General features: G+C 44.8%; 2 protein-coding genes across 4 annotated transcripts in view; one reads left to right on the forward strand and one right to left on the reverse strand.

The window, feature by feature from the left end:
• Positions 1 to 13159, forward strand: part of ELAVL2 (ELAV like RNA binding protein 2) — a 230077-nt gene that overhangs the window by 57951 nt on the left and 158967 nt on the right. The gene's annotated exons all lie outside the window — the stretch shown is intronic.
• The window catches only part of LOC146075713 (uncharacterized), a 40649-nt gene that overhangs the window by 14793 nt on the left and 12697 nt on the right, over positions 1 to 13159 (reverse strand). For all 3 annotated transcript variants that reach the window (XM_083185242.1, XM_083185232.1, XM_083185223.1), the window contains exon 2: positions 4511 to 4608. In XM_083185242.1, the coding sequence (XP_083041368.1) occupies positions 4511 to 4608 (98 nt within the window). The remainder of the gene's footprint in view (positions 1 to 4510; positions 4609 to 13159) is intronic.

The following is a 13159-nucleotide window of genomic DNA, read 5'->3' on the forward strand; positions in this document are numbered from 1 at the left end:
TATCTTTGCTAAAAATAACAGATTTAATACAGGTCCACCCTTACAATAGGTAGACTATTTAAAACAGCATTTGGATAAGTTCCAAACAGTGGCAAAGCAGCAAGGTCAGATGTTATTTGGCAGTCAGGCCATAGGTCCAAGTACCTGTCCAGAACAGGGCAAGGGATCAGCACCAAGATACCGCAGTGACCAGTGTGGAGCCTTCCTCCAGGAACAGTCCAAATGAGACACTCTATTGAGTGTCTTATATGGACTGTTCCCGGAGGAAGGCTTCCACTGTTTGGAACTTATCCAAATGCTGTTTTAAATCGTCTACCTATTGTAAGTGTGGACCTGTATTAAATCTGTTATTTTTAGCAAAGATAATTTGCACTATTTGTGTTCTCTATTATACCTCCCTATGGGGTTTATTCTAGTTCATTCTTTCTGACAAAATCCTTCTTAGATAGACAAAACCATGTGCACTGCGGGTGGGGCAGATGTAACTTGTGCAGAGAGAATTAGATTTGGGTGGGGTTTTTCTTCAAAGTGAGATCTATATTGCAGTGTAAAATCATGCAGTCAGTATTTTCCCTGCACAGAAACAAAATAACTCACCCAAATCTAATTCTCTCTGCACATGTTACATCTGCCCCCCCTGCAGTGCACATGGTTTTGTCCATCTAAGAAGGATTTGGTCAGAAAGAATGAACTAGAATAAACCCCTATATCACATCATTGTGAATACAGGAGGCTATCATTACAGGTGCACTACAAGCCTGTTTAACTGCAGAGTATGTCACTCCATTGGAAACAAATGGAGATATAAATCCCTTTTTTTACTTTTAAAGGTTATACACTGTGCGCTGTTGTCTCCACTTCACCTTCTTTTGTGTGTTCTTGTATTCCTGGGGTATTTTGCTGGATGTTTGCCCCCTGGTGATTTTTTACATAGCTGCACTGTATTTTAATCGTGCACTTCTGTTGTAAACTTCATCTTCCACACCACATGCCTAGCCGAGGCCAGGGCCAATAATACCACATGTAAGGTACTTTAACCAAGTCATTTTCTGAAGTTCAAACCACGACTACTGTAGGAACGTCAAGACCACATCCAAGCCCCAGGGTGCCGTAGGTGGCACAAAAGGTGGACTAAATCTGCAGAACCCTTTCGAGAAACGTCTGGACTTCAGGCAACTTCTTCTGGAAGAGTATGGATAGGGCCAAGATCTGCACTTTTAAAGATCCCAGACATAGGCCCAGGCCTAAGCCCAACTGCAGAAACTGCAGGAAGCGGTCCAGTTTAAAATCTGCTGGTGGAAAGTTACCTTTTTCACATCAAGCCATCTACTTCCTCCAGATCTTATGGTAATGGGACACTGAAAATGCAGCACCACGTGCGCTCACCATGCTTCAGCTACGGTGCCTCGCTACGCACGGCACACTATTTTATTCTCCCACCATGCCCTAGTGGATGGTATTGCATGAAATATCGCCTGTTGGCACATGTCAGCTCAAAAGAAAATGTGAAAAAACCTAATGACCCCGTTGTCCTAACCCTTGTCGATATACAGTCATGTCGACCTTGCTGCATTTTGATTTTAATGCATGTCGACCTAATGACCGTATCCCAGTTGTCCACTCCCAGAATAAAGATGGACGATATAGCGGTTGCATGAGTTTCTGCCCACGAGAGGATCTTAGTTACCTCTTTCATGCAAGCCTTGCACTTTGTTCCTTCTTTCTGGTTGATGTAAGCAACCGTTGTTGCGTTGTCTGACTGAACTTGTATTGCATGGTTCTTCAGTAGAGGATAAGCCTGCAGAAGGGCATAATACACTGCTCTCCACTCCAAATTGTTTATGTGCAATTTGGATTCCCAGAGAGACCATTTGCCCTGGAAGTGCACCCCCTGCGTCACTGCTCCCCAGCCCATATGTCTGGCATCTGTTGTGAGGAGAATCCAGTCCCGGATCCCAAACCACCTGCCCTCCAACAGCCTTTGAGACATTCTGTTCCACCGTATCTAGAATCATCCCCATGAACTAGAGACGTCGGGTCAGCACCAGTGAAGACTACGGCAGATTCAAAATCCAGCCGTGGTTTGAGAGCACTTGCATGGTGGTATCGATTGCCCTTATCAATCTTTCTTCTGACTGTGCCTTTATCAGTAGGTCGTCCAGGTATGCAAAGGCCTGGAACTGGAAATGCTTATCTTTTAGAGCAAATCTGAGATACGCCTGGTGTGGAATGTGAAGGTAGGCATCATTCATGTCCAGGGATGCTAGGAACTCCCCCTCCTCCAGGCCTGCGATTACCACCATCAATGACTCCTAAGTTTGAACATCTACAGGAAGGGGTTCAAGGACTTGATTGATAATCGGTCTTACCGAGCAATCTGGCTTAGGTACAACAAACAGGTTGGAGTAGCATCCCTGGCTTTGTTCCAGTACTGGGACAGGTAAAATCACATGAGATTGGACCAGCTTTTGAATTGCCTGTTTGAGAATCACCTGATCCTCCACAGCTGCTGGGAATCCTGACCGGAAATATCTCTGGGGAGGCAGTCTATCGAGCTCCAGCTTGTAACTGTGTAAAATAAGATCCCTGACCCAGAAATCTAGGCAGGAGGCATCTCAGACGTGACTGAAGTGCAATAGCTGAGCTTTCACCACAAGAATTTCTTGTGGTGGGAGAAAACGGTTATATGCAGAGGGCTTAGGTGCAGCTCGCCCCCAAACAGTCTCTCCCCCGTAAAATGGAAGGTTCTCCACACTGTGCATGCAGTCTGTATCCACGAACCACAGATGCAACCACAGAGTCCTGCCTGCTGACACTGCCATGGCTGAATTACGCACATTTATAGCGCCTAGCTCTTTTGGTGCTACACAAAGCACCTTAGCTGTATCCTGAATGTGGTGCAGCTTTTCTGCAACCTGTGCCACTGGCATGTCGCCCAACAAACCTTCCTGCATCTGGGATGCAAAAGTATAAATGGACTTAGCCATCCAACAACTAGTAAGCGCAGGGCATTGAGATGCCCCACTGGCCGTTTACATGGATTTCAATGTGCCGTATCCTTAAATGTGGAAGTCCCAGGCTCTGGGAGTACCACCTTCTTGGACAAATGGGATACCGAGATACTTGCGGTCTCTGCTGACAAGGACTCCCTTGAACGACGGCACAGCTGAGGACTGTCTGCTACTGAACAATGGTGAACACAGGATGCAGGAAATGCATGCCCACAGAGCTCTGGTCCCGCTCTGAGCAAGCCCCACCTCTTACAATGGCGCTGGTGTTTTTATACTGGCACTTTTACTGTAAACAGCATTTCAGTGTTTTAACATGCCCTAATGGCCAGTGACAGTACAGAAGCATCCAGTCTGAGCAGGGTGCTGCACGGCTCCTGTGCAGGGATACTTTCATTGCCACCTCCACCAAATTGCTGCACAACCGGGGTGCCCTACTAAGGGGACCCCAGGTAATACTCAACACAGATGTCTTCGGACTAAGCAAGGGGTGTGAGGCATGCTTGGGGTGTGCTCACTGCAGTGCAATGCCTGCAGTTACAATCACCCTCCCAGGACAGTGATCCTGCAGCAGGGAGCAGTTCAGTTCCTTGAGAGGACTGCAACTGACCCTTCCCCCAGGTTCCCACGAAGCAGGAATGCTGTATAGCCCAAACAGCAAACCCAAAATAATAAATTAAACAAAAGAAAAACTTTCTGGAGCTCCAGAAGTATGCATCCTCTCTTGAGGGCACATTTTTCTAAAACTGGCTTAAGAGTGGGGACGTAGAGGGGAGGAGCCAGTACACCAATTCTGAAGAAAGTTCTATGTGCCTGTCTCCTGCGTAGGATCCTCTATTCCTCATCGTATTGAGACCCCAATATTCCAAATGGATGATAGAGAAATCTGAGTAGCATGTATCTTGTCCTGGTTTACCCTTTGAGTGACAAGTGAATGTATGGTTCTGTTATCCTCAGATCTTGACTACAGCAGGGAAGATAATGGAAAATCCCATGCAATGTTATGTAGCACAATGCATCATGTCCAATGTTTACCCACATCACAATGGTTCCATTAATCCATGCATACTAGCATGCTTAAGTCTTTTGGAAGTTTTTTTTTTTTTTTAAACCCCTCTATATCCTCAATGGATCGTGTCAAATTTGGGTAACACGTGTCCCCCTTAATAAGGTGACCATTTTATAATATAGATGGAGCCCGTCTCATTCTCATGCGCATCCCAGTCTCTCGGTGGCTGGACCCTGCCCATCTCCGCTTCAGGGATGATGGTGATGGGGATGGCGATTCTATGTAAAGATGAGATTCACTCCATCTGTAGGATTGGCAATTTCCTTATTATGAAGAAATATTTTTTTAAATATTAAAAATATGTTCAAGAGAGCAATTATTCTTTAAAACATGTATTAAGGGTATTATGTGAAATACAGGCAACCCTCCTAACATGCTGTGTAAGCATTGTGTTAATTGTATGTTGTGTCCTCTTTATAGCAATGTTTCTCACCTTTTAACTTCGGCCGTTCGCAAGTCATCAGCAGCTGCTGTGGGGGCGATGATGACACCACAAAATTCCTCTGCAGTGGTGTCACAAGGGCTAAAGTCCTTAAAAAAACAAAAACATAAAATTTACACCTTGTTCAAGATTATCTATTCAATAACCACACAGTGACCGTTTTCTTAGCTGCCACTTCTTCATCCTACACATGCAGTACTGCAGAGGGGCGTTCGGAGGTGGTGGAAAACCTCTTTTGAGCTGTATTATATGAATAAAATTGAATGCATGTTCTTCAGATTTAGCTTAACCCTTTGAGTGCCAAAATTGCTATGAGAGATCCTCAAAATATCAGCTAAACATGCCAGTGCCGCTCACAGTGACTGTTATATTTTTGGGTGCCATATTTAACTAAACTTCAATTAATTGACTTGGCTGTATTTGTATTTATTTATACTAAAGGAACAGTTGCTGTGAGAGACGCTGTCATTTTTAGCAGATATTCCGAGGATCTCTCACTGCAACATTGGCACTCAAACGGTTAATGAAAAATACCTTATGAAAAATTGAGCCCACAACTTATGATGTATGGAAAGAATGTAAAAGTAATGTTTTAAGAAAAGTATGTATTATTTACCTTTGTATTATGGTTTAATATTGCAAACAGGAAAAAAAATTGGGACTATGCTATAGATGGGAAAACTTGCAGATTGCTGGCACCCTTGATATTGTTAACAATACTGGCGGTGCCATAGGCGAACGAGATAACGCATACACATTGAATGGAATCGGTCAACCCCTATGCATGCGGTCAATTACAATATTATTAGATTGAGCTGCATGCACAGATGAGGTTTGGGGGAGGCTTAGTTAATGATGTGCACGAGTTTGCATAGTTAATGATCTTGAGCTTGCCAATGTTCATGATATTTCATTAACAGTATTGCTATTGTGCAAATCAGTAATGATATATTACTCAATATGAGCATCTGTCTGACAAAATAACAAAGAAGGCTAATAGTGATTATTTTTAGTCGTTAAATATATAAATACACATTCACTAATTCAATAATTCTGTATAACATAAAAAGATTTCATTACATGCAATGCATTTTTCAAATAAGTAAAGCACCAATAAACATCCAGTTCAATCATAACTGGCTTGGTTGGTTACCCGGGTACACTGGGGGACTGCTAAGGGGAATCGCTTGCTGGATCAATACCGCACTAAGTGAAAAAACAAAAGTGCACAATAATGAAAGTGGACAATTCAGAACTGCTGCTCCTGGCTTGGATGCAGCAGTGTGGGGCAGAACTGATGTGCTGTTTGTTTAGGTGGTGTTGGCAGAGGGGCATAAAATCAATGTAGTGCAACATATATGTCCCCTCTGCATCAGGATCCTGTGTGTCTGCAGGCTGCTGGATAGCATGCACTGCAAGTCACTTGTTAGTAAATTTTATTAAGTGCAAAATAGGTGTGTGCGGTTGCTAATGCAAACATAATCATATATACTGGCAGACTCCGTTTAGTGATATCTAGAGACAGGATTATATGCATTTGCATTCCCATATTTTGCCCAGTCTCACTTGTTATTGCATATTTTACCTAAAATCTAGTGATGGTGCATATTTTAGGACCCACCACCTTTCCACCCATGAATCACAGCACTGATTTGCCTTCCTGCTAGCCAGGTAGTGGTAGATTGTGCAGGCCGGGCCAATATGTGCGCAGTGTGGCGGACATTGCTCTAGGCTGCCAATCTATTTGAATAAAAGTCAGTCGGGGCGGGTTATGCCACAAAGCTTCTGAACCTTTGCCTGCCCCTGGCCTGGGACTTTGCACCAAGAGAGAGACTTCTGTAGTAGAGGAGTTGGACGGTAGGATTGTAACATCACGCGGCGCGGAGGAAACTCCGGGTCACAGTGAGAATGCGGTGCAGGGAGAAAGCCTTCCACTGCGCCGCTTTCACATGCTATGCTGACATTTGATCCATCTGCGCTGGAGATGAGGGTCTGTGTAGTTAATAACAGAAGAGCCTAAGACGCTGCAGTCTGCTGTAGCAGCCAGGAAGAAAAAAAAATCCTGTGTACAGCACTAGACATCTGCAGATGCTGTGGGCCTATTTTGAGTTTTATTTGCAACTAATAGGATGCTGATTTTTAAATAAATAAGTTAAAAATTACTTTTTTTTGTTATTTAATGTAGCATATTTTAACACTTTTCATGCATATTTTAAGTATTTTTCATGCATATTTCAAGCTTTTTATATTGCATATAATCCTGTCTCTAGTGATATCACTCAAGTGAGTTAAAGGGAGAGGTAATACTGAAGAAGAAAGAAAAGCACATGGTTGCCCCAGCAAACTGAATGAAACCAGTGATCAGATTTCATACAATGTGTTTTCAAAAACAAAATCATGCAATAAATGAGTCACTCTTTGATAAAAGTTCCCATTAAAAAACAAAACGCGTTAGCGAAATGATTATAGGACCCTGCAAACAGATCCTGCTCTATATGATCGTCACTATTTGTCTACAGCACCATTTGCCTAACATGACTGCATTGGCGTCCATACAATTCACCAAAGAAGACGGAGTCCGGGACCACTCACGGCTGGCAGAAGCCCTGCTTATTATCACAAGCCGGAGAGCAAGATGCTCGCAAGTAGTGCTGCCAGCAATACACCTTTTTACCTTTCCAGACATGACACCAGAGCAGTGTCACCTCACAGCCCGGTCTCTGAGACGTCTGGTACAGTGGTGCTTTGAGAGCGGATCCCTGCGGCCTCCTCGGCAAGATATTGGAGCAGCTTCCACCATCTTTACCTGGCTCCTGCTGCAATACATACGGAGGTGTCCTGGGAGTGGATTCCCACATCCATTGTGGGTGCATCAACACCATACTTACCTATAGGTAATGTGCACAAGACTACACCACTCATTCCTACTTAGGAAATAACATAATTTCAATGGAATATTGTGACTTTGTATATAAGCAGAATTTGTTCCTGTTCCCACCATACGTATTATAAAACAAGTATTAAGGAGGAGATGGGTTATCCATATACCGCTTTAGAAGATATCCACCTTTTCATTATGTAATTACATGAAAATTATTTCAGTTTACATATTTTATTGTACATGTTTTTGTTTTGTTGTTTTATAATAGAATTTCATTTAATTGTTATTGACCGATCAATTCTTTTAGGAGATAAAGATGCTCTTTGATATTAATCTGTGTGGTTTGAATTCTTTCCTGTCAGCAATTTCCCAATTAAGATTGTATTTAAGTGCAGAGGGCCAGATGTACTAAGGTTGAAAAGTGAAAAATGGAGAGTGATAAACAGCCAGCCAATCAGCTCCTACCTGCCATGCCACAGGCTGTTTCTCTGCTGCTAATTAAAGTATTTTTAACTTTTTCACATTTTATGGTTATTATTTAGATTTATTAGCGTCTGATTCTTTGGTTTGTAAAAAAAAATATGAGATTCTGGCCTATTTTTTGGCCTGGAAATATAGTTCCAACCTTCACATATTAATTTGGACCTGCTGAAGAGTGTTACCACTATGTAGAAGCACTTCTAAATGTGCCCATACACAGTACAATAAATGCATGCATTTTGGAATACATGGCATCGCATGCGATTCGCATTAGATAAGATGCGATCCGAAGCTATCACTAAACCAGGGTACACCTACAAAAGTCAACACTCCCCCCCCCTCCCCCCCAAAAAGACACCCCAAATTGCATTTGGTACAAGGCGACGGACAATGTGGTGAGTGAACGTTAATTCTGTAAAAATAATCTGGTGGCACACAATACATACACTAAATTTGGGAGTTTGTATTCCAGGTTGAAGTACCAGTGGCGAATTTATAATGGGTGCAGCGCTGCTGAAATTGCCAGAGAATATCAGCCACGCCAATTTCCCAGAGATCTGTGCACGTACATTTGAGCCGTATTACTCTATTGCTTAGACTCAGTGCTTGAAGTGGTCCTGGTGAGGTGGTGGAACTCAGAAACAGAATACCCCCATAGTGCCATATACATAATGCCCGGCCTCCGTAGTTCCTTATGCAGAATTCCCTCAGTATTACTATATACAGAATGCCTCAGTGCCATATACCTAATTCCTCTTGTAATGCAATATGCAGACCCCCCCCCCTAGATCCATATGAAGAATGCCCCCTGTAGTGTCATATGCCTCCATCAATACTCACCACTGCTCTTCTTCTGCTGCGGCTGCCCCGGATGGCTCCTTTTGTTCCCTCTGTGAGGAGAGGAGAGCGCAGTTCCTACTCCTGGAGCCATTTGAAAGATGGCGCTAGCAAGTGAGCCCATAGGAGCACGCGGCTCACAAGCTCTGATTGGTTGTGGCACTTGAATTTTAAAACGTCTCAAGCCAGCAGAGGCAGACCATGTGCGCCCCGTTCCGGCTCACTTTAACCCCTGCTTAGACTTTATAATGCTGAATGGCTGCCGGCAGAGGGCCCAGATGGAGGAGGCTGCGCACAAGCCTCCTCTACCTTTAAAATGCCCATGCATAGTATATGGGACTTCATTGATGTAAATATACCATTATTTTTCTATTTCAAGGCCCATACACACACACACACACACACACACACACACACACACACACTATACCACCATTGAATACAGCTTTGCATTTGTTTAAAAGTATAATTTGCAGAACATTTCAGATTTGATTTGTCTAAGAACAGGAAAAAAATGTTTAAAGACAGACATCCAGCAGTCATTTTATGAATAATCCTAGTTTAAGAGTGGTAAGAATTAGACACAAATAGAAACCATGATTTGTCTCCCCTGTAGGAAAAATGTCTTAGAGGATCACATATTTCCTACAATATAATCTGTATAATTGTCAACAGCATACATTCAGTACTAGCTCAGGGTCGACAAGATATTGGTCCTGCTGTAGGCAGAACAAAAGTAATGTATTGGACAGCTGTTAAAAGAACCAGCTGAGTACACTCTCTTGCTAATTATAATCACTAGATAATGTGGATGTAACAAAAAACATCTTCAGTTGAAACACACGAGAGAGAGAGAGAGAGAGAGAGAGAGAGAGAGAGAGAGAGGAGAGAGAGAGAGAGAGAGAGAGAGAGAGAGAGAGAGAGAGAGAGAGAGAGAGAGAGAGAGAGAGAGAGAGAGAGAGAGAGAGAACAAAAACATATAAACGGCGACTCTAGGTGGAGCCCAAATAAGATGCCAGAAGGAAAGCGCCTCACTCAACATTCCTGGGGGGGGGGGGGGGGGGGGGGGGGGGTAGTGGCAACCCACCCCGCAACTAATGCTGCTTTCGCACTGCAGGTCTAAAGTGGTAATTGCCGATTTTTCAGCGCAATTTACCGTTTAAGGCTGCAGTGGGAAAGCGCCAGAGTTGAAATACCGGTTAAAGTTAACCGGTATTTCAACCCATTTCAAAAGCAGAGTCCTACCGTTTTTGAGGCAGTGGGAATGCCTCTTAAACAGTATTTAACATCCCACACTACTTCCCCCTCCCCTGGTACCTGTCCTGGAGGAGGGGGAAGTAGTGTGGGAGGAGGAAGCAGAGGAAGGGGTCCCTGACGCAAATGGGAAATAGCGGAGCCGCTAATTAAATATGCGCATATCTAATGTGCCGCTAATTAAATATGCGTGTATTAAATGAGCGGCTCCGCTATTTCCCATTCATGGCAGGGACCTTCCTCCTCCTGAGCATGGACCTGCCTGGATCCCCAGTGCCTCCAGTGCCCCTGCTGTCTGCATCAGTGGGGGACCTGCCAACTCGCTGCCTACTGCACTGCCCCGGAGCAAGGTACCAGGGCAGGGGGGTTCGGGGGGGAGCAAGGTACCAGGGCAGGGGGGGAGGGGGGGAGTGAGGGTACCAGCTGGCAGGTAAGGGGGGAGGGGGGGCAGGACAGGTACAAGGGGACACAATGGGATTAAAAACGTTTTACCTGCAATGGGAATGGTACTTAAACGGTATTTAAAAACGGTAATCTGCTGCAGTGGGAATGCTAATACCGTTTTAAATACAGTTTAAAAATACCAGTACTTATAACGGGTCTGCAGTGGGAAAGCAGCATAAAATATATCAGAGTGCAATTCAAGTAATACAACATAAATATCAAACTATAAATGCCAATAATAAACAACAGGTAGAAATTAAATCTATGGAAAACAGATAATACATCTTGTAAACTAAGCATATAGGGGGTTATTCTAGTTCAATCTTTCTGACAAAATCCTTCTAAGATGGACAAAACCATGTGCACTGCAGGTGGGGCAGATGTTACTTGTGCAGAGATAATTCTATTTGGGTGGGGTTTTACTTCAAAGTGAGATCTATATTGCAGTGTAAAAATAAAGCAGCCAGTATTTACCCTGCACAGAAACAAAATAACTCCCCCAAATCTAATTCTCTCTGCACATTTCACATCTGCCCCCCTGCAGTGCACATGGTTTTGTCCATCTAAGAAGGATTTTGTCAGAAAGAGTGAACTAGAATAAAGCCCATAGTGTTGTAAATATAATCGGAAAGGAGATATTTCCCAATTAGAAGCAATTATAGTAGAAGCAATGAGCTATGGAGTCCAATCGGCAATAAGGCAAACAAGTGAGACCTAAGGCCCGATTAACTTCTCCACCGTCGACCAGTCCCGCTGAAGTCGGCGGTCTGGAGAAGAAGTTGAGGTGTCAGATAAATTCCATTTGTTCAGAAGCTTCATGCCCTCTTCCACAGTTGCAACTGTGATAGTAGAACCCTCACGGGTTATAAGTAGCCTGGTTGGAAATCCCCACCTGTACAGAATAATAGCTTTCCGAAGTGTGGCCGTAATGGGCTGAAAGGAGCGCCGTTTAGATAAAGTTGACCTAGACAAGTCCCTGAAGAGCTGGTAGGAGCCCAACGCCACAGTTGTCTCAGAGGCAGGTCTAGCTGAAGAGGGCAGGATCGCACAGAAGAATAATATAGACTTGAGAGAAGCACACAAACAGGTCCACACAGATTACGTGCCTATAATGCTTCAATTATTCTGCAGGGCTGAAAGAGGGACACTATTCTGGAGGTGCCTTTACCATATGCCAAAGTAATCTACATGGCAGGTCCAGGTATTATAGGTTGAGCTGAACAGAGTGTTTATTCTTCCTTCTGTTGCCTGTAGGTGATTGCGGTGTCTGCTATGCAGCTGTGGATCCTGGAATGGCAAACTTAGTCCCCGCCAGATGATGTGTATATATACTGGCCACACTACATTTGTGGTCAGTTGGTGTGACCCAAAGCATATATAGCTAGTCTGGACTTTAGAGGATTGGGCTAAGCCCCCAGCAGGGGAGGCCACAGCACCCAAAGATGACCGCCGCAGTAACCCACGGGGGGGGGGGGGGGGGGAGGGGGGCAGGAACGGGATCCGCAGCCCCTCTCACCTCACTTCTCAGCAGAGGACACAGCCCAGGCTCCTCTACACAGCAGGCAGTTCAGCAGGTGCCCATACCTCCCAACATGACCCTCTCCGGGAGGGACACATTGCTCTGCTTCTGGACATCCCTCTTAATTTATAATTGCCATCACCTGTGTTGAAGCACCTTTCTTAGCAATTTACCTGTTCAACACAGATGAGGGTAATCATACATACATACATAAAGATGGAAGTCCAGGAGCAGAGGATTGTGTCCCTCCTGGAGAGGGTCATGTTGGGAGGTATGGGTGCCGGCCAGGCAAGGAATGGCAGCGCTGGCGTCTGGTGCAATCCCGGCAAGATGGCCACCGGTTGTCCTGTCTGCGGAGGTGGCCGAGTCTCTGCAGCACATGGTCACCTAGTATCCCGGCCGGAGGTGTCAGGTTAGGAAGGGCAGGGTGCGGGTGTCCGTAGAGCAGCGACCGGGTCTCAGCGGGGTGCAGTCCAGTTGGCAGCCCCAGGTCCCGGCCTGTAGATGCCAGGGAGACTGCAATCCGCGGGAGCTCCAGGGTCTTCCCCCCTGATTCCGCGGAACTCACCCGGTGGCATGGGGAAGGGGGGGGGGGGGGGGGGGGGGGGAGAGGCAAGGTGTGGGTAGTCAGATGAGGAAGCTGACCCACAGGCGAAAGGCAAAAAGGGGTTATTTATTTCTTTTAAAGAGCCGGAGCTCAGCAAAAACGCGGCTTCTCTTTTTAGTGATACCTGTCTTAATGCTCTCCTTCATTCTCTCTCTCTCCACTCATCACTCCCCATCTCACTTTGTGCTCTTCTCGCTGCGCTCTCCTTTCACACTTGTGCTGTGCCATCTGACACATTCCTTACAGACATAGCACACCCTCTACACAGGGCATCAGTATTTATTCATGTACACTGCAAACAGTCTTCAGTCAAATGGTACCCTGTGTACCCCATGGCAACAGCTTTTCTCTTCACACATGAAGAGTCCCTACTTTGTCATTTTGGATTGGGGCCCATAGCATTTTGTTGCACCTAAGCCCACCCACTCACTAGTTCCGCCTCTGCTCCAGGCCATTCCAAGAGATTAGGGAAGTCTGGATGGTTTATTTAAAATATATTTTCTATGGTATCGGAATACTGTATTTGTTTTATTTTGTATTTTATTTTTACACACCATCTACAAATGCCAGTGGGCCCTTGATGTTTCAACATGCTGATACTTGTGGTTCTCCAAAAGC

The sequence above is a fragment of the Crinia signifera genome, chromosome 1 (genome assembly GCF_055691185.1).
Source record: "Crinia signifera chromosome 1, ASM5569118v1, whole genome shotgun sequence".
NCBI lineage: Eukaryota > Metazoa > Chordata > Amphibia > Anura > Myobatrachidae > Crinia > Crinia signifera.